The following is a 22,880-nucleotide window of genomic DNA, read 5'->3' on the forward strand; positions in this document are numbered from 1 at the left end:
GGATTAAGATAGTGTGGGGGTCAAATCGAGATCACTATCTATTTTTCGATTAATCGTGCAGCCCTATTTCAGACTCTGCATAGCATTTACATCACCTGATATTTTTGCATGAAAATTATGCTTCAATCTGGCTATGCATAAAACTGACGTTGCATTTTTTGTTTTATAGCAAACCTTCAAAATACACATTACTTGGTTTTATTTTACACTAGAGTAGTCTATTACAACATTTATTTTGTTTAATTTTTTAATAAGAGTAATCAATAAAATAATTAGTTAAATTTATCAAATAACCAATTATTATTGGTCAAAAAAATTGAAATGTGTGCATTTCACTTACACTGGACAAAATTGGTGTAGGGTTAAATTTGAAATTAGAAATTGGTAGAAAACTGCAAGAAAAGGCAGTATTAGTGTTTTTTTTCTTGTCAAACAAACTACAGAAATCAAATTAAAACAATAAAAACAGGAAGCTTTATTATGTTTTTTTTTGAGCCCTAAAAGAGTTTTCCAATAATGGGGAAAGTCTTTAGATAAAAAAAAAAGCAATTTATCAGCTATATTATTATTTTCTTGCAGATTAACCCCAGCAAAATCACAATTGGTTGATAATTAATTATTTCCTTATGTACCTATTCAAGTTACTTAGTGATAATTCTTGGGTTTTTGTATGTTATTTCCCTCCTAATATCTCGCAGCCCTGTTTGGTGGTAATTTTTTTAGGGTAAATATAAAAGTCCTTTTTCTATACAATCTGCTCTTTTACACTACAGTAAGCCAAATGTCACAGACATTTTAGAAATACAGGACTGAAGCTTTATATTTGGCATTATTATCCTACTAGACCTGAGTTTTTGTGTGTGTTTGTTTTCTGGCAGTGCTGAAGGCAGTCACACATCAGGTCAGAGTAACGGCAGAGATCAACAAGCCCTGGCCAAAGCTGTGCAGATCCACCAGGACACACTGCGCACCATGTACTTCGCCTGAACAAAGCCAGAACCAAGCCCCACAATCCTGAAAACAGCACGGTGTATGTGTGTGTGTGTATATGCGTGTGTGTAATTTTAAGTGTTATACAAACAAGACCCTTCAAATGGAGACAAAATGATAATCACCATGCTGTTCGATTTTTAATCGCCCCTTTATTCAATTTCCAAACATACTTAATATCCACCAAGTTGACATGTGAATTCATTTATCTTTTATTTTTGTTCCTCATTTGGTTTGGTGGGCATGGTTGTGTATCTCTGTTGTGCATGTCAGATTAGAAGTTAACACGTTTACATAGTCAATCCCAAAAAATTCTGACTATTTTTACACTGAAAGTTACATTTGCATCCAGGTGGGCTTGATTTAGGACTATTGCCAAGGCAGGTGATGGAGACTGTTGAATAGTAGTTTTTACAAACTCATCAAACCAATGGATTCGGGTCAGTTTAGGACTTCACGGATCAGGTTTTAGGGCTTGTGGCGATGCAGTTTCCACAGCTAAATTATTTATCAGCGAACGCAAGTGCACTGACCAGAAGGGGACTTCAGGACAAAAGTACTTATCCTGTTTTATTTCATTTACTTGTGCTAATATGATTTGTTTTCTTTTCTTCATGTAGTGGTGTGATTTATTGTTCAGTCCAGGGCTCAGTCGACCTACTGCGTACCTGTCCGCCAATGATCATGTGTCAGTGCAGAATCATGAACGCTTTTGGATGTGGGAATGTAGGAATTGTTTTGACAATCAGTTTTCTGCCGCTCATTTGAGACTGGTTCTCATTTGTTTTTCCTGTGCCGGGTTCTCCGTGCCGAAACTGCTCAGTACTTTGGATTAATGGCCTGGAAAGTACTAATATCTTGCATTGAGCATTTAGATGAGATTATATTTCAATTTTACTGCCATGAGCATTTTCGCTGGGTTGTCCGCTGTGATTGTAACAACCTAAATTTTCGGTTGGAGAGTGATTCTTTTATTTGTCACATCGAAATTCAATCGCGTTAAACTTTAAGCACCGTTTCGTGTCCAAAATGTTTCCCAAAATGAAACTTGTGGTGACTTTTGTCAGTAATATTGGGGAATGTGGAGCCCTGTGATTTTTTTTGCTTGGTTCTTTGTGCTGTTTCCAGTGGTGAAGTTTGACTGTGTTTTGCTGACAACACCGTCGTCACACTCCAGCAGGCAATCAAGACTTTTAAAGAACGATACAAATATCAGATTTTTCACACAACGAAGTCAGAATGAAAATTTCAAATGCACCTTAGTTTTTTTTTCCTAGATTATAACTTGGAAGTTCCCATGATGACAATTGTTCGTATCTCTTCCTAACACTCTAGATAGTTTCTAGAGATTTAATCTTTCATTTAGAGACCTTTCATAGAGTCATGAGGCGAGCGTTGAGGCGTTTATTACTTAAATAAATAGAAAACATTTATTTAGTGTGAACCAGTCCAAATGGAGTTTGATTTGAAGCGCAATACGTTGTCTGTGTGTGTCGGTGAACTGATTTCTTGTAAACGGCCTTCTAAAGCATATCATGACGTGTAGTGGTCGATCTATCGAGTCTTGTTAGTGAATTAACCGTAACATCACTTCCCCAAATAATGCTTCAATTCTGAACTTGAAATTCTTGGGAATTTTTAACCATCTTTTTTCTAACTATGCATTCTTAACCAAGAGATTCTAGTGGTATGTTTGTGTATATGAATTATGAATTTAGAACGTTTGTAATGTAGTCCTTTTCATGCCGGGTACTTTTAGTAGTGTAAATAGTTCCAGCCCTGTACCCGCTGTAGCAGTATTAGCTTACAGAATACTCTATTTTTATTAACAATTGGATGTTCTTTATATGGCTCTCAATTATTCCTGTTAGCCAAACAAGATTACTATGTACTTGTAGTGGGTGTCCTACCATAACTGAAGCACAATAGGACATAATTATTGTAGGTGCTAGAGTTTATTCTTGAGACTACCATTTGTTTTGTTTGTTTTTTTATCGTCACCTTTTAAACGAGAAGCATAGAGTGCTTGTTTGTTTTATTTTATTTTAATCTACGACACATTACCCAACAGACTGTGTATGAGGGGCATTTTAATTTATCTTCCAATACTTGACTAGAGTTATGTTATTGTTTGGCGCTGATCTCGTAACTCGTGAAATTTAGATGCACTTTTTTTTTAAGAGCAATGGACACATCCCTAGTTTGCCCTCGGTGGCTAAATGGATTTTGTGTATGCTAACTGTGTGCAGTTGTGTGGAAATGACTAGATGTCCTACCTCTTGTTACCTGTTACTTGCATTATGGTAACATTACCGCACTGGTCATTTCCTCATAATTGCACAAACCGTCTGTAAGTGGAAGTTGAAAATCTTGCTCTAAAGTGGCATCTTCGTTTATTCATGCTTGTTCAGAGGCCATACCTGCTGCCATTTAGCCTAGATGCTTATTGTTTTATTGATAGTTTTAAGCTATGTATTCAAAGCTACGATTGAGTGCTGCAAGTTTCAAATGTCGAACGTTTGATGTTTCGTAAGTCAGACGTGAATCCAAAAAGAATATGCTTGGGTGTGCACCATTAAATGTACCTAAATGTATAGCGTGAATTCCAGTTGATCGTTTTCTGCCCTTTATAATTCGCAGCGTGTTGTTGCTTTTATCCATGTACTCGTTTGAATGTGTCACGTAGTTTTCCTGTATTTTTTTAAAGGTTTGAATAATAGTATTTATCTTTTAGCATCAGAAACGTGAGATGAAATCATCGGCAAAACTACTTCATCGATTTTTCTCTTGAACAATCAGATTTTGTTTTTCTTAGAAACCATTATATTTCATTCTCATGAACTGCTCTGTTTAGATGTTTTCAGAAGTTACTGAGTTTTTAGTATTTGAACCTGTTTAAAATCAGCACCTTAGTCAAAAGGTCTACAACATATGCAATTTCTCAAGTATGAAATATGAGATGTTTTTGCACTATATCAGAAGAGGTGTTAATAATTTGTGGAAGGTTAGAGAGGAGAAGAACCATCAAGTTTAGATTAGTCTTGGCCTCGTTTCTTTGTTCATGTACAATCATATTGGCACTAACCTATTCAAAGTTAGAAGGTCTTGAGTTCTTACGCTATGCAAAAACTCATTTCCATTTAGAGCCGTCGCTCTTTTTATACATGGTGGTCTTGCGAAATAAGTTGCGTTTACCAAATTGAGACTTCCCAAATCCCATTTCGTGTTTTCTATTTTCCTCTGTTCATGATAACTTTTTAATGAGGACATATGGAATCTGATGCAAATTTTTTTTAATGAAATAATTCCGTTAAATGCAAATGACCAAGGACAGAGGGAGAAGGATGAAGTGTAAGGTGCTGGTTTTGTAGAGACCGTCACGATAATCTATGCTGCAGCATCTCTGTTTCAGATCTTAACAGGCACATATAGTGTTAACTGAAAATTGAAATGGTGCCTCCGAAAGCTTTGAATTGTTTATCCGTCAATGTTATGCCATTAACATTCAATGGATCGCTCTTTCATCATCATTTCTAGATTGTCTCTTGCTGCTTGAGTGAAGCTTGTATATTGCTTTGGCGAAGTTCTGTGTGGGGTTACAGTGTCCACATGCTTCTTTGTTTTCCACTTTATGGTTTGAATAAAACTAGTCGATTGCCCCAGTGACTATTATTAAAAAAGCCAGTCTCATCAAAGATTAGAGCCCCTAATCTTAAAAGATATATTTGCTAATGTATTTTGCATTAGAACTTTGCACTAGTGTTCTGAAGCAGAAATGTAAGCCTCTTTCTTTACATACCGTGATAGTTTTGTTACTCTAATGCTTTTATAATTCCTAAGGTGGCAAATTTCAAAGATGCCAGCCTTATGACCTGCTACAACCATATGGATACAAACGAACAGTTTGAATGTACTTCACAAGCCTGCATACTGGTTAAGAACATCTATTATTTGAATCCGTTTGCTCCTTTTTTGTTTGGTTTTATGCATGCACATTGAAAGCAGCTTTGAATTGTTGGACTTTTTATCCATGCATACTTTGAACTGTATCTCAAAACTCATCGTTGCGTTAGATTAATAGTGGCAACATTTGGACAGATGATTCAGAATACACACTGGCACAAAGATCTGATGTTTGTGGTGCTGTACTGTAAAAAGTGTACATAAGGCAGTGTTTTCTGTGTGTTTTTTGCCATTTACTGATCATGTTTGACAGATTGGAAGGGTTTTTGAGCTATAATACAATACCCATGTACCAAATGAGCCAAATTCACATTTATATGAAGCCCTTTTGCTTTACCAGCAAACACTCTGTGGTGGTCCTGTAATCATGGCAGTGGTACTTGTGCACAAACTAAACCACAGATCAGTTGCCATTTAGCTAGTTGATTTATTTGGGGAATGACGGCATACTAGTGTTTCAGAACACTTCCCCTTTACTGTTTTTAAAACGAATCTAAATGACCAAAATTTTCGCAAGGGATTTAAGTTTTCCAAAAAGAGCACAGTTCCATTAATTCAGTACATGCTAAAATGTTATTTATTCAGATATGAGCAGCACAATAGGTTCTTGTGACTGATTCATCGGAATAATTGAGAGCTTCATCATGACCTGGCTTTTTAAACCAACTTTGGAGAAAGAAAAAAAAAACATAAAAAAAAACTACCTCAATAGTGTCAGGTGCTAATGTTAAAATATCCCGTATATGTATATGTGCTCATGACAAAGAACAATAATTGTGACCAAACAACACAAGCCTATACTGTGTATTACGTGTTTAGTTTTTATTTTGTGTATGATGGATCAACATGAGGGATGTAACAAAATAGCAGCGGACCAAAATAAATCCTTTCCCTTTTTAAAATGTAGTCATCAATGTGCATCAGCTTAATTCGAGTCCTCTTTTAAGCGGAGCCATTCTGGAGAACAAATAGCCAAGAACGAGCGTTCGGGCCAAGATTGTTGCCAACATGGTTTCGTTTTGTCAGCCATCACGTTGAGTTGGTTGATCTAGAATTGTGCCATATTATGGAGAACATACAGGACAGTAATCGTCCAATGACCACTGCTGTCTAAAGCATGTCCGGTGGAGCATTTTCCTATAAAGCGGCTTGTCAACCTGTGTCATCGATGAGCTGTGGGAGTGCTAGGGTTATACTTGATTCTTCTACTTGATTTATATCCAGTATTGCAATAAAGATTTGGCACTCATCAGATCCTGATCCGTTCGATGAAAGCTCCACGGCGATTTTTTTTTTTTTTTAAGCTATCTGTATTTAAACTGTCATGTGACGTCGCTACATTTTATGAAGGGAATTGAGTTTTAATTTGACATCTCTCAAACTCTGATTATGGATGCGTTGGGGCGTCCTGATACACTGGCATTTGAGTTTCTCGAGATGGAGAGAGCATATTAAGGTACAAAAGGTTGTGTGGAAATCAATTAGGATTCTCGTTTCTCATTGGTGAGCTCAATAACGTCCAGCGTGTTTTTATGTCGTGTTTGTGTGCCTTTGGAAATCTCTCCTGGCCCTGATCAAGGGACTGTCCTTTTTTTTTTTCTTTCAATTTGATGCTCGGCGCCACATCATGTATCATGCAACCTTTGAGTGAATGCTGCATAGAATGATCAGTATTTGTATTTTGCACTTTCTAAGCAGTTTTAAAGGACGCCCTGTTGTAATTGGGCGCACAGACTATTTAAGACGAGGTATTTTCTGCTACAATAGGAATTTTAAGGAACCATATGACTCGTTGGTCGAAAAAAAATAAAGTGTATAGATGTGAAGTACCTCATAAGCCTGATAAATGCTGCATAAACTCTTCATTTATTGTTCTTTTGTGAACCTCTTTTAATTTTTTCAAACTGTTTCCCCCTATTGGAAGGTTTGATGTCCACAACAGAGCAAAACACCTTCATTTATGAGACTGAGCCGCTCCTTTAAAACCAGTTATGCACATCAAATGCAAGGTTTTCGGTCATATTCACTGACATTGTGATATTAGCAAGCCTCTAGCTTTAGCATTGCATCACAGCTATTGGATACGTAGTGACATTTGCAGTCAAAAGTTACAGTTGACTCAGGTATCGCCATTAAGGGCTGTATCTGCTTTTGCCTCCCATTTCCCTCACCTGTGTCTTAATGTAGCCTTAGAACTGCATTTATGGATGGATGGATCATAATGAAGAATATCTGGCCTTATAAAAATATGCACTATCAACCACAACATGCAAGTCACCACAGATCAGATCTTTCATTTTCTGCCATGAAACTACCTCCGAGAATGTAGGAGTGTCCTGGAACTGACACATCGAGTTTCATTTAGCTTATAATCTGTAATTGACAATCATCCTTTTATTTAGTTTGCTTTATTAAATTCGCAGCATGAATTACAAACTGTTCATTCTGGGACGCTCTAGGTTTTTTTATTATTTAGTAAAAGCCTGTCCATGTTGGTCATGGAAGAGCCAAGCGACCAAAGTTTCTAGCTGAAGGTTTTCTTGCACTGCTTTGTGGCGTCAGACCTTCCTGATTTCTTTTTATTTTTAACATCAGCAAATTATCTTTCATTTCACCTCGTGTTTGCTCCTTTATAACATGCCAAATTAAATTTGCTGTCATTCCTGTCATGGTAAAGTCTTTAATTTCTGATTCATGTGTTTGCATTCACTGCTAAGCTCTATGTTGTTGTTTCTTGGTAATGTAAAGTGAGTTTTTTTTTGCAAATAAGATTACAAACCAAGATATGCTGTAAACCCTGCTAAGACATAATGTGAAAACGTATCATTTAATATAGCTCACTTTTGCTTGACTGTGTATTGCATCATTTAATAAAGTTAATTTCCTCTTAATGTTGTGTCTTTATGATGCTTATGTCTGGTTCTTTCTGCTGCTTTTGCCAGCTTTTCTTCCATTCCTGATCGCTGAGATCATGTTGAAATCCCTCTACACTTATGTTTTTCTGGATCGCCAAACAGCCATCTGCAAGTAAACACAGATTGTGTGGATTCTTGAAAACCCAATAACAATGTTTCCTGAGGCCAGCACTGGTGCTTGCTCTCTCTTTTCAGACTACAGTCCAGAGCTAAGTTTTCTGTTGTACAGTTTAGCTCTTTTTTTCTTTTTAGCCAACAGAACTTGTAAGTTAAAAAAAGATTCAGATGCACACTCTCTTATAAATGCTTTGATTTAAAGGGTTTGTTCATTCAGATGTGATTATTCAGTCCTTTGTAAATTCCTCTACCACAAAAGGAGAATGTTTAATGGTCTAATGCCACATAACACATTCAGCTACTCTGGTGGATGTACAACATGGTTTGGTGGGGGATAAAAAGTAATTTTAAAGGAGTGCTATCATGCCCCTTTACAAGATGTAAAATAAGTTTGTGTAAATAAGTAGAAGCATAATAAGTGTGTATGAGAAGTTTCAGCTCATTTACACTACCTTACTAAAGTCTTGTCGCCTATCCAAATTTTTGGAACAACAAAATAATAACTTGACTTCTAGTTAATCATTTGGTATCAGACGTGGCTTATATGAAAGGGAAAGGCCTGTAGATTATTTTACCAAATAAAATATGATCATGCCCTGATTTTTAATGATTTAATTAGGACAGTAAGGTCTGACTTTGCTCAGATAAAATTCTTGTCTTAACAGAAATAATGTACAGTATAGAATATAGAGTCATGGTGCAGTGGAAAAAGAATGAATATTGTGTATGACTCTCATGAGCTTGGAGGACTGCATCCATGCATCTCTGCAATGACTCAAATAACTTATTAATAAAGTCATCTGGAATTGCAAAGAAAGCGTTCTTGCAGGATTCCCAGAGTTCATCAAGATTCTTTAGATTCATCTTCAATGCCTTCTCCTACATCTTACCCCAGACATGCTCAATAATGTTCATGTCTTGTGACTGGGGCGGCCAATCCTGGAGCACCTTGGCCTTCTTTGCTTTCAGGAACTTTGATGTGGAGGCTGAAGTATGAGGAGCGCTATCCTGCTGAAGAATTTGCCCTCTCCTGTGGTTTGTAATGTAATGTGCAGCACAAATGTCTTGATACCTTAGGCTGTTGATGTTTCCATCCACTCTGCAGATCTTTCGCATGCCCCCATACTGAATTTAACCCCAAACCATGATTTTTACTTCACCAAACTTGACTGATTTTTTTGAGAATCTTTGTTCATGTGGGTTCCAATAGGTCTTCTGCAGTATTTGTGATGACTGGGATGCAGTTCAATGGATGATTCAACAGAAAAATCTACTACACGACATGTTCTACAGTAATTTATAGTACATACTATACAATACAGTTATTTATAGTACATACTAAATAGTGTAACTATAATGAAGTACTTGACTTAATCTGTTATGGTAATTCTGTAATAATAGTAATACACCTCCAGTATTACCCAATACCGTAATGTTTTCAATAACTATGGTATATTGTACTACAATATACCACAGTTTAGTGTAGTACAAAATGAAAGTATGCTACAGCATTTGCTGCAGTTTATCAGCTCACTAATACTAAAGTATGTAGCATTCATTAACAAAGTATTAATAATAAACAATAAACTACTATAGTATGGTTCAAATATACGGTTATATATACAATTTATAGTATTTGTCTTGTTTGCTATTCGCTGCCGCTATAAATATTTGTCTATTTGAGGTACAAAAAGAATGACACGTTGCATTATAAAACACCTTGAATTTTCCCTTTATGCCTCCATTTACCATCAAAAGAAAAAGGTCACGTTCACATACATCCTTTAAAAAGTTTGCTATGGTCGTGTTTCAAAACCTAGTCTACATCTGAATGTACATAGAAAGTATGTAGTTCCGCGCGACAAACATGCTGCCTAGATAGGGAGCTCGCTAGATATCGAGACACGGCCAATCCCCCAGCTGATAGAGTGTCTGGAACTGTAGAAAGTCACATTTTTCAGGCGTTTAATAACTTTAAACTCAACCATGTCGTGTTATTTATAAAACTCATAGTGTATTTAGTGTATCACTGTCGTATTCGTGGAAAAACAGCCGGTTTTTCTTAGCGTCAGTTCACTGGTCAGATGAGTTGTGCCGCTCTGAGGAGCGAGTCAGATTTTCCAATCGCTCGTTTATGAGGAGATCGCGACTCGGGAGCCTTTTTTTCTGCCTGCTGACTCTGAGGTAAGTTTAGGACTTAATTCTTTTAACATTTTACTGTGTCATAGGCTTTAACTTTGCTTTATTATTGTAAACAAACCTTTAAGAATGACACTGACAGAAAAATGTCGGTTTTAGGAGTTTCCTCAAAAAATAATTTAGATTAAAATTCACGATGCAGTTCATTAAATGTGTGTGAGTTTTTGTGACGGAGCTCGACGAAGTTAGCATTTGTATTCATGTATTAATAGCTAGCTTCAGAATGCCTTAAATGTTTGAGTTTTTCTCCCTTCAGTAAAACTAATTTAAAGTTTACGTCATTCCTGAGAGTGAGAAGTGTTAAAATGGCTCATCATGAGATATAATGTCGCTACACGTTGTGTTAAAACCGTTCTGCTGTGCAGCTTTACAGAAGCAACTTGATTTCCCCAAATAACTACATTTTGTGGCAGCTTTCAACATTTCTCAACTTGTTTGAGCTTTACGACCAGTCCAGCTTACGCTATGATTCCCCTCATTAGTCTTTGTTGAGTGTTGAGGGAATGTACAGTTGAAGTCAGAATTATTAGCCCCCCTGAATTATTTCCCCCCAATTTCTGTTTAACGGAGTTTTTTTTCAGCACATTTCTAAATATAATAGTTTTAATAACTCATTTCTAATAACTGATTTATTTTATCTTTGCCATGACGACAGTAAATAATATTTGACTAGATATTTTTTCGAGAGACTTCTATACAGCTTAAAGTGACATTTAAAGGCATAACTAGGTTAATTAGGTTAACTAGGCAGGTTAGGGTAATTAGGCAAGTTATTGTATAACGATGGGTTGTTCTGTAGATTATCATAAAGAAAAATAAAGGCTAAAGGGGCTAATAATTTTGACCTTAAAATGGGTTTTAAATAATTAACACTGCTTTTATTCTAGCTGAAATAAAACAAATTCAGCTTTCTCCAGACGAGAAAATATTATCAGACATACTGTGAAAATTTCCTTGCTTTGTTAAACATAATTTAGGAAATATTTAAAAAAGGGGGAAAAAAGAAAAAAAAAATTAAAGGGGGGCTAATAATTCTGATTTCAACTGTATGTGAAGACCATCACTATTTAACAATTCTGTCAAATAAGTGGCTTTTGGGTTCCAGCAATTATCATTAATTAAACCTTTATTTATCACATTATGGAATCAGTGTTTAATAGTTCAGTTTTCTTGCTCATGAATACATATTTAAGGTTGTTTGCTGCACATTTTGTAGATGCTAGAATACTCTATGTATATTTAATCATTACTGAACCTACATACAAAACAATTTTAGACTGCACTTAGTTTTTGTTTCTGAACTCTTCATAAATTTATATATATATTACAGAAACAGTCAACATTTATGAATCCTATATATTTTACATTTACATTAATATTAATCTGAAAAGTGTTAAAAGAAAAAATATGTATTTTGCATTATTTGTGAACATTTACTGTCTATATCTGGGTCAGAATAATAAATAAAAAAAGAATAGATTAGATTAGATTCAACTTCATTGACATTACACAAGTACAAGTACAAGGCAACGAAATGCAGTTTTGGTCTAACCAGGAGTGCAATAACAGCAAGTGCATGATAAGTAGGGCCAGATGGAATCTGCGGATGTTTTTTGCTATTTATCCGGAGAATTTTGGTAAAAATCTGCGGTTTTCTGCTGAATTATTTTGGGAGTATCATAACTAAAACCTTAATATGTGAAATAAAAAGTAATATCTTTTTAACTTTTATTTAGTGTTTAAAATGCAAATCCAATTAGATCCACTTTATTTGGTAAACAAAGCAAGTCTCTCATTTATTATATCTACTAAAAGACAGAAAATATTACTTTATAAACTATATTGTACATAAATCAGATGAACATTTTCATATTAGTCAATAATATTACTGTAATTAATTTAAAAACTGAATAAATATAGATTTACACACATTTACTCAAGTAAATAAACAGAATTAATGATGGGCTAAAAATCTGCGGAATTCTGCGTGCGCAGATTCCGTGTGGGCCTACTGATAAGTTATAAAGTGCAATTATAGAAAACCTGTGGTGATATTTACAGATGGTTGTACTATGGACATTATATACAGGTTGTATTGACTATGATGAATATATGTACAGGTTGCTATTAATAATCAGAAGTATGCAGATAGATATGAACAAAATTACAAATGTATATGCGCAGTGGATATGTATAATTCAAGATGAATTAGTGCAACGACGTGCAATGAATATGTACAATTTTAAATGTGCAAATATTAAATAGTGCAGTGATTATGGGGAGTATAAGTTATGAGGAGATTGTGGGGATATATATATATATATATATATATATATATATATATATATATATATATATATATATTTTTTTTTTTTTTTTTATTATTATTATTTTTTTTAATTATTATTATTTTTTACATTTGCATTGCAACCATTTACCATTTTTAGAAATAGATTATTATAAATAGACTTGATAATGTGACATTTTAAATCCAATTTAAATAAAACCATTTGCAGAGTTCAAAACTACTCTATAATCTATTCTATGTAATATCTCAAATTTCATAGTGTTTTAAGGGGTTAAAGTTGACATTTATATTCAATTTAAAGGTGCCGTATGTAAGTGTTTGACTCTTCTAAAGCATAAAATTATCCATGATATCCATGTTCGCAGATATTTAGGAAACATGCTAAGTGAACATTCTTGTTTATCTGAAAAAAAAGTCAGATATTGTGCTTTGAACAAGTGTTTTCCGTGCTGGAACGCTGTCTTTGTTTTGATAGTTTTTACCTGCCCAATGCCAGTTTAGCCAATTATATTTCAGCACCCCGGGTTGCCTGTAATTCATTCATTCATTCAAGCTCTGAAAACATACGTCCTTGACCTGAAATGCGACCTCCGGTGGACAGTAGCAGATTCAGTTCTGCATGAGGTTGTTAATTAGCAAATGAAACACGACATAAGTTTAAATACAGCCATTCAGAAGCACAGAATAATGCACTCACTGACGAAATGGTAAGGTTTATAATCTATTCAATACACATTAACCCGGTTTAACATTATTAAATGCTCATGATAAATCATTCATATGTGTTTAGTTCTACAGTTCAATTTCAAATGGTTTATTTTATTTTCAAGATCTGAGGTGAACTATCTGCTGCTGCTTTCATTATATGGCAATAAATGTCATGTAAAATGGCATTCAAACTCACATTGTTAGCATTTAACACTAAATAAAGCACATGGTTTACCTGAGGTGATCATTGTTTTCTGTTGTTCACCTGTGAGAAATAGAAGCCGTTTCTAATATATCTGGCAACCTGCGCTTGCATTTGTTTTGATCCAGGAGTGCAATACCTAGTTCAACCACTGGGTGTCAAACTTACATACTGCACCTTTAAATTAAAACCGTTTGGTCGAAACTACTTTATAATCTTTTCTATTTAACATCTAAAATTTAATGTTTTTGATTGATGAAAATTCCCCCCCCCCCCCCCCTTCCCCCCTCCCCCCCCCCCCCCCCCCCCCCCCCCCCCCCCCCCCCCCATTTCTGCTGTGAATCTGTCCAGTGTCCTCATATGCATTTGTCCAGGACAGGATGATGTGGTGTGTTTTGTCCTGCTGTCTGCTCCTGTTGTCGCTCTGCTCCTGCTCAACCGGCGCAGGGATGGAGGACTCCGACTGGGGCTCTGGACTCCACGAGCTCCTCAGCAGTTTCCCAGCTGACAGTCCTTTCCTCAGAGAGACACCCGGCACGCCTGCCAACTGCACCCAGCGCTTCTGGCTGCCGCCGTCCTCCCCGGTGTGCTGGGACGACATCGCAGGACCAGAGGAGTTTGAGAAGTCCCGTATGCTGGTGCTGCAGAACCGAGCTGCTCTGCAGGCCGTGTCTACATCCAGCGGCATGGAGGACGGGGGAGCATCCTACGATCAACAGGCCAGAGAGGAGGTCCAAGGCGTGCGGGACGATCACCTCGCCGTCATCCAGACCACAGACACCATGCAGAAGGTCTTCCTTGATCTGGATGAGAAGAGGAAGGACGGGAAAGAGCATTATAGCTTCAACAGGTGACACATGAGCAATTCCAGCATTATGGATGTGATATTTGCAGTAATAACTCAAAACATAAATATACAGAGAAAGCAAATGTTAGCATTATATTGAAACATCTGTTTATATTTACCAAAAGCAACTTGCCACAGGGTTATAGGATCAGAAATATATCAATCTGTTAACATATTTTAGTTTCTAAATAAGTAAAATAAACATGCGTTATGGATGTGACCAAAAAAGTTTGTACGTTTACAGCAGGGGTGTCCAAACTCAGTCCTGGAGGTCCAGTGTCCTGCATATTTTAGTTCTAACCCCAATTAAACACACATGAACCAGCTAATCAAGCTCTTTCAAGGTATACTAGACATCCAGGCGGGTGTGTTGAAGGAAGTTCGAGCTAAACTATGCAGGACACCGGCCCTCCATGATCAAGTTTGGACACCCCTGGTTTACAGTATACATTAAATTTACTTTGAGGAAATTCTGTGATTTAAACTGCACAACCCAAAAGAAATAATGCTAATCAAAAGGCAAGGCAGGGCAAGTTTATTTATATAGCACATTTCATACACAGTGGCAATCCAAAGTGCTTTACATAAACAGGAATAAAAGAAACAAATATAAATAAAACAGAAACAAATAATATAAAAACAGATGAAAACAGCGTAAAGACAGTTTTTCCATATTCCAAAAACACCGGTGTATCATATTTTCTCATTTTACTCTGGGACTTCCCCATTCTGGTTCTCCCCATTTCTCCCACCCTGCTTTTGTGGATTTTTTCGGTACCTATTAATCTATTGGACGTCTCCAACAGATTCGATTTTTCACCTTCAATCGAAAAGTTACGTGCCCCCCAATTTCAACTTCCTTCTGGAAGTAAATTGCACGGCCCATGATTTTAACCCCCTCCGGGAGTAAATCGATTAAGCTAGCCAAACGTAATAAAAGATCTTGATCTCAGCCAGACGCCAGGGACTTTAACCCCCCCCAACAGTTATCTGTGGCGCGTCATCGTTAAGTTGAGTCCCTTACAATTTTAAGTTGAGTCACTTTTTTTTTTACAGGGAATCTTTTCTGTTTCTTTGATTTTGTAGATGCTGAAAATAATGTTATAAAACAAACCAATTTCATGAAGCCTTTATATTTACTTCTAACAAAAACAAAATACAAATAACACTAATATTACTCTGAATTATATAAAAATAAGTCAATTAAATTTACTTGCATAGGCACTGACTGAAAAAATGATCAATTGAAAAAAATGATCAATGTTTAAATCTGGGACAAAATGACCCAAAGTTAAAGGTGATCTATTATGCCCCTTTTTACACGATGTAAAATAAGTCTCTGGTGTCCCTAAAGTGTGTATGTGAAGTTTCAGCTCAAAATTCCACACAAATAATGTGTTATAGCTATTTGAAACTGCACCTTTTAGACTTGGATCTAAATTGTGCCATTTTGGCGACTGTCGCTTTAAATTCAAATGAGATTGTGTTCTTTTCAAAAGAGGGTGGAGCTACAAACACCTATGCATCAGCATAGTGGCAGATTCAAAAACAGGACTCTAATGGCAGACAGCTGCTTCTCACTCAGGGCTGTTTATGCTAATGAGGGAAAGAAAATGATCTGGCTTCCACCATATGATTACATAACGTCAACACAGTTGGTTTTCTTATGTGTGAAAGTTCTGATAATTTGTCGGAAATATCGATACTAAAAAACTGCATGAATCATGTCTTTTATTTTCTCTCCTAGTCTGAAGGAGCAAATTGAAAACACCAGAGGCTCCATTGCTAACCGTGAGCAAGCAGCAGCTCTTCTGGAGAAACACCTGCTCAATCTGGAGAGGTTTTTGAACACTATGCAGCTTCGACTTGATGAACTGTTTTCCCAGTAATTTAAAATGAGCAACACAAACCATCTCATGTCAAACGAGCTTGTGGAAAATAATCTAATGCATGATTCATTCTTTTTTTTTTAATCAAAGAAACAACTTCTTTGACAGTATACTGCATGCTAAAATAGCACCCTGCATTTTTCTTTGGAGGTGCATTTTTTTACCCTCATAATTCACTCAAAATCTGTATAGTATTTTTGAATTTTGGGTCCATCTGGAGCCCGGTTCAATAAGGAGGTTCAACCAACTCTGAGATAAAACTTGACGAGTTTCAGAACAGCTGAATTTAGTTTAACTCTGAGCTAAGAGTGTAAAAAGCTGTGATCAATGGAGATCTGATGTTACGATTCACCATGGCAACTAGGGTTGGGTCGATAGATGAGGCCATCATCCATCACCGATAGACATCACTATGCTGAGCCAGCATCGCGTTCCTCCACCCCGCCGCCGTCACAGCAGGAAGCAGTTCACGAAAAATACACACTTAGGCCCCGTTTACACTAATACGTCTTAGTTTAAGATGGCATTTTAGAATGAAAATCGATCCACGTCCACACTGGTGTTTCATCTAGAATTTCTGAAAAGCCCTCCTTCCACACTATACAGCTGAAAACACACATCAAGTGACCACACACACTCTATCATGTGCTGCAGCATCTGCGCTCCAGCAGTCAATGGTGCTTTCAGCACAAAACCCCAGAGAGCAGTGAACGTCGTATAGTTTATCAAGGATGTACCGCTGGATCGCGTCTCATTATAGTTGTTAAATGTGATATTTAATTAATCTTGTCTCTATCTAACGGCTCTTCTGTTTTTTAAATCTATCAGGTAACGTGTCACAGTGTCAGTACACTGCTTCAGTCTTTCGCTTTCATGCTTGTACTCAGTCATTTTAGTGAAAACCTCAGATACTGTTGGTTGGTTCCTGTTGGTTGAGCACCTTTTTTACCAACCAAGTTTGTCGACGCCATTATAACGACACAGATCACTCTGCCTATTCATGCCAGAGTCCTGCGGGAAAAGTGATTGACAGGTGGTAATTTGTGTGTAACTTATCTTTATTTATTTATGATTTGGTTATGGCTAAAACAAAGACCATGTGGTTCAGGTAGTTGAAACGGCAGGCTACAAATAATTAATTCGTTATGAATTCATTAATTATTCAAAAAGAATTAATTCACTGCTGCCTACGATGACGATGCCATAGTCCATCGCGATGTTTTACATTAGGCATCTTACGATGCCAAATTGTTCGACATCGCCCAACCCTAATGGCAACAGCACCCAGCAAAAAGTTCAAATTCAATTCATGTTTAATTTTATCATTCATTCATTTTCATTTGTCCCTTATTTATCAGGGGTCGCCACAGCGGAACGATTCCAGCATATGTTTTACGCAGTGGATGCTCTTCCAGCCACAACCCAGTACTGGAAAACACCCATACACTCTCACATTCACACACCACAGCCAATTTAGTTCAATTCACCTATAGCGCATGTCTTTGGACTGTGGGGGAAACCGGAGCACCTGGAATCCCACACGAACATAGCAAGAACATACAGACAGAAATGCCAACTGGCCAAGCCAGGACTCGAACAGCGACCCTCTTGCTGTGAGGCAACAGTGCTAACCACTAAGCCACCATGACATCCTAGTTTTTATCACTGTTATATCTCAGGTGAAAAGTGGAGACTAAAAGAAACTGAAGAAAACCTGCTCCTGATTTGGTTAGGTTCACAGTAAATTACCATGGTATAACCTGTTTTTTCTTGGTTTGGTCTTCCCATAATGAAACAGAAAACCCAGAGTTTCCCTCTATTCAGGATTAATATACTCTTGAGTTTTCACTTTACCTCCTCTCTGAAACGGGCTCTGGACATGAAAATTGTTATCATATCACCCAATCATAAGTTAAAAACATATTGTTTGTGATCAGCAACTACTTTGAAATGTAAAATTACAGATGAGCTAAAAAAAAATCTGTTGCCCATATATTTATTTACATTCTACTACTATTAATAAGAATAGGTTTGTAAATAAACATCAAAGTAATTTATCAACAAAATTCAGTTTTTTTTAAACTAAAATAAATCAAATCAGGCCAGAAAATGCCATACATAAGAGCTCAAAATGACTCAAAAATTAAACGTAACATTTTCTTAAATAATAAAAGTTGTTTTAGTCTTTTCTTTTTTTAACTATAGTTTTATTTAGTTCAGTAAATGTATTAAATAGATACCAGTATCTATTTAATAAGAACTAGTAACAAATTTAAAGAACTAAATTCTATTGATTTCTATGGGGATCTGTCATTGAGATATCAACTATTCAGTTTTTACTAGTATCTATTTAATACTAGGTACTAATATCTAATAAAAATAGAACTAGTGTGTAATGAGTAAGCACTAGTATATTTTTAAAAAGCACCAGTATCTAATAATTATGTACTAGTACTTAATGGAAAAGATACTATGCAAAAAATAAGCACTAGTAACCTGAAAATAGGTACTAGTACGGGTTATTAATTGAAGGTCAAATCAGCTTGCCATAGTAAATGAATTTTAGGTACTGGCATTATATTTATGCCTCCAGACTAAGCTTAATAATGCACAAGATTCAATATTTTATTGAATGCACCTTAAATCGTATTTGATTAAGAAAATACCTCTGAAATACAGTTAAACTGAAATATTCAGCAAGCTTGTGACCGACTGCCATATGAAGGCAAAATTACAGTGAACACATAACAGTCATCAAACGTATTTATTCAAATACAAACTCAAACTGTTCAAGCATTTTTAAAAAACTATACACACTATATAAACCTCACACTCATCAATCAAATGCAGTATTATCATCCTCAGCAGTCAAGTGGTTAAAATTCAATCAAGCATGTCTCTAAAACACACTCGAAACCCTGAGAAATGCATTTAGGAGCAAGCTCTGATTTCACATTGACTGGAATGAAAAAGATCTTTTCTGTACACACAAATCAAGGTGTCGAGCAGTAATAATCACAAACTAGATATTAAAGTTTGAGGACAAACTGCTTTCCAGTACTCAGCGGTTAATGTCTATTTAGACTCAGCATAGTATAAGTGGATGTTAAAACAACAGAGACTACATTAAGTAAAACGTGTTCGTAACCCCTCTAAACCAAGAGGTGTAAAAGTACAATTCTTTGGGTGAAATGTCCTAATTTGTAAGACAGCGTTGTGTGATTTTTTTTAGTGAGGAAGTGGACAGGACCAGTTCGCAGTGATTTGCTCTGACTTGCTATACATCACAGGTTGTCATCCTCTTTTTCCATTTCTTCCAGCGTCTTGAGATAATCTCTGGCCAAGATTTTCTTAGGAAGGATGTCTAAAAATAGAAGAGAGCAAACTGTTTATTGTTGACTTGGATCGAGTGGTGTTTGTCATTTGAGAAATGGCCGAGACTCACCAGTTAAAAACTGAAACGTTTCTGTCTCCTCCACCGTATCGGCCAGATCACTGTATGACAGGGAGTTTGTGTCTTTACTGGATCCGTTTTCATACGAGGACAGAGCCAAGTGCTGGACAAAAAGCTCCTAGGAGGAAATAAAGCGTTCAGGTTATGGTTAATGTAAACTTTTTTCAATTATATACAAATACATCGTGTAGGCATGGGCCATGTAGATTCTGACAGTATGATGACATTGGATAAAAATATCATGGTTTAGGGTTTCACAGTATTGTGACTGCTGCTCTATAATAGTCATTTTAAATGTCTGGATTAAAAAAAAAAACTACTTTTTCCCCATTTGAACACAATATATTTTATTTTGAAAAACATTTAACATATTTTGGAGCAGTAAACATGTCAGGCTAAATAAAGTGAATCGTTGACTTCTGCTCTCATCATTAGTTTCACAGATTTCTTTACAATTTAAAATGGCATCTTTAGATATCTTTTCTGCTGGTGATTCTGTTGGCCTTAAAAAAAACAAACTAATTTTTTTCAATAAAATAATCTTACATATACCGTAGGAGCAGTGTACCAGAAAATTTTGGCGGTTTTAAAACCTTGACTTTTCCAAACCGCGGTATACCTTGAAAACATTTATCGCCCCATGCCTAGTACAGTGTTAAAATTGTTCTTGTAATCGATGCAGCTTTGACAGGTATTTTAATTTGAGCGACTTAAATGTAGAAAATGTAATGCAAATTATTAAATATTAAATATTTTAACCAAACAATAAAAAAAAAAAGACTTGTATACTGCGGGTCTCACGAGAAGATATATATATTTAAAGTATATACAGTCAAAGTCATTCTCTGGGGCTCTAGAGTATCTTTAATATATATGTATTAGCAATTCCAGCGTTATGGATGTGACATTTGCAGTGAAACTAAAAACATACATTCACAGAGAAAGTATATGTTAACATTATATTGAAACAACTGTTTATGTTTTCCATTTTTGTGACTATTGCGAATGATAACATCGCGATATCGATGCTTATACCATGTTTTGTGCAGCCCTACTTATTGTAATAACGTGTTATATTCAATAAAACTAGTTATTTTTCAGAATGTTTCTAAATCCCCTCAGTAAAATCCTTGACTCTTAATAGGTCCACACAATTAAACGAGAACAGTGAAACTGACGTCATCAAGAAGATTTTCCGATTTTTTTGTGACAGAAATGTATGCAAATAACATATATTTAACTAATTAATGACACTTTTGCGTATGTAAACATCTCTTTACAAACCTCATAATTAGGGCTGCATGATATTGGAATAATCCAATATTGCGATATTTTTTTATTTTGCGATATGAATACAATCTCACCAGATGACTTAATATCTCTATTTGAAAAGAATTTATACAGTTAGATCGATTGGGATGATTCAGCAGTGGGAGTGCATCTCCATAAAGTCTAATCAACAATCTATAAACTTTTTGGGGTCCCCCGACACATGTGGTCTGTGCTATTTGCAGGGCATTCCTATATTTTCATGTATTGTCATGTACGTGTTTAGTCAGAGATCGATGAATTAATGTTTACTATTTGCATCTACACATTAGGGTTGGGTTGATAGACGATGCCATCATCCATCGCCGATGGCTAATAGACATCACAATGCTGAGCCGGCATGGCGATTCTCCGCCCTCGCCGCAAACCAGTTCGTGAAAAATACACACTTAGGCCCCGTTTACACTAATACGTCTTAGTTTTAAAATGGCATCTTAGAACCAAAACGATCCACATCCACACTGGCGTTTCATCTAGCATTTCTGAAAAGCCCTCCTTCCACACTTTGACACACTCACACAGAGACAGCAGTGCACGTCAGACTGTTTATCAAGGATGTACCGCTGGATCGCGTCTCACTATAGTTGTTAAATGTGAAATTTAATTAATCTTGTCTCTATCTAACCACTCTTCTGTCTTTTGAATCTATCAGGTAACGTCTCACAGCGCAAGTACACTGCTTCAGTCTTTCGCTTTCACGCTTGTTCTTAGTAATTTTTGTGAAAACCTCAAATAATGTTGGTTGGTTCCTGTTGGTTGAGCACCTTTTATACCAACCAAGTTTGTTGACGCCATTATAATGCCACAGATCACTCTGCCTATTCATGCAAGAGTCCCGCGGGAAAAGTGATTGACAGGTGGTAATTTGTGTGTAACTTATCTTTATTTATTTATGATTTGGTTATGGGTAAAACAAAGACCATGTGGGTCAGGTAGTTGAAACGGCAGGCTACATATAATTTATTCATTATGAAGTAGTTAATTATTCATAAATAATTTATTCACCGCCACCTACGATGACAATGCCATCGTCCATCGTGATGTTTTACATTAGACATCGTATGATGCCAAATTATTCTACATCGCCCAACCCTACTACATATAATCTAATAAATATAATCTATACATTTTTTGGGGTCCCCCGACACATTTTCATTGTTCTATTTGCAGTACATTTCTGTATTTGCATGTGTTGTGAGTATTTTTATGCATAACAATCTATAAATACAATTAAGAAAAAGATACAATTGAAATAAAGGGTTTTTATCGTTTCCCGAGTCTAACAGTATTCAAGTAGAGAAACTGAATGATGAAAATAAAAATAATTCAATAAAAATAATTGTAGTTAAGGTCACAAATTGTACAATTCTTATACCTGAATGCTTTTAAAATAAATATACAATCACAGGCATCAAAAACACGTGCAAATGATAAATCATATACACTCAACATTGCATATATCCTGCGATGTGACTATTGCGAATGATCACATTGCGATATGGATGCTGAAACGATACATTGAGCAGCCCTACTCGAAATACAATAACAAAATGTCTTACTTTAATTAATCAACTGGTGAAGTTTAGTCATAACTTTTAACGTTTATTTTTCTAGCCTAACATTATTCACCTGCAGTGTCTGGCTGTAAACTAAAATAACCCAATGCTACAAATGTTCACAGCGACCAAAAGCAAAACATTAAACGGCATTTTTAACTGAACGAGGCTGAGGATAATCTGACTATCCATTGATTAATAACGCGTCAAATTACCGTTGCTTTTGTCGTCAAGAAAAGAGCGTCTTGGTTTATACAGGACACATCGGGAGAACTTTTCATGATTAATCGCACCCTGGAAATAGGTAGAGAAATAGTTCTACTGTTTGTAGTTTGATCTACTTTCTCCTCCATGTTCGTTTCAGACATGTTCTGTTGTTCAACAGGCGCTCCAGAGCAACGGA

General features: G+C 36.1%; 3 protein-coding genes across 3 annotated transcripts in view; 2 read left to right on the forward strand and 1 right to left on the reverse strand.

Annotated features, from left to right (window-relative positions):
* Positions 1-7,844, forward strand: part of ago2 (argonaute RISC catalytic component 2) — a 29,205-nt gene extending 21,361 nt beyond the window's left edge. Inside the window, exon 20 of the mRNA XM_056479106.1 lies at positions 879-7,844. Coding sequence (XP_056335081.1) covers positions 879-987 — 109 coding nt within the window. The 3' untranslated portion in view covers positions 988-7,844. The remainder of the gene's footprint in view (positions 1-878) is intronic.
* A 5,913-nt stretch (positions 7,845-13,757) lies between these two features.
* si:ch211-57n23.1 (uncharacterized) lies at positions 13,758-17,329 on the forward strand. Its single transcript, XM_056479883.1, has 2 exons — positions 13,758-14,252; positions 15,997-17,329. Exons 1-2 carry the CDS (start codon positions 13,783-13,785, stop codon positions 16,136-16,138), a joined length of 612 nt encoding a protein of 203 aa, XP_056335858.1. The 5' UTR covers positions 13,758-13,782; the 3' UTR covers positions 16,139-17,329.
* Positions 17,330-19,191: 1,862 nt separating this feature from the next.
* chrac1 (chromatin accessibility complex subunit 1) lies at positions 19,192-22,880 on the reverse strand. The gene is made up of 3 exons (XM_056479967.1): positions 22,693-22,880; positions 19,584-19,710; positions 19,192-19,502 (listed from the first exon to the last, which is right to left on the reverse strand). Exons 1-3 carry the CDS (start codon positions 22,843-22,845, stop codon positions 19,423-19,425), a joined length of 360 nt encoding a protein of 119 aa, XP_056335942.1. The 5' UTR covers positions 22,846-22,880; the 3' UTR covers positions 19,192-19,422.

Source organism: Danio aesculapii, chromosome 19 (assembly GCF_903798145.1).
Source record: "Danio aesculapii chromosome 19, fDanAes4.1, whole genome shotgun sequence".
In the NCBI taxonomy this organism is placed as follows: Eukaryota; Metazoa; Chordata; class Actinopteri; order Cypriniformes; family Danionidae; genus Danio; species Danio aesculapii.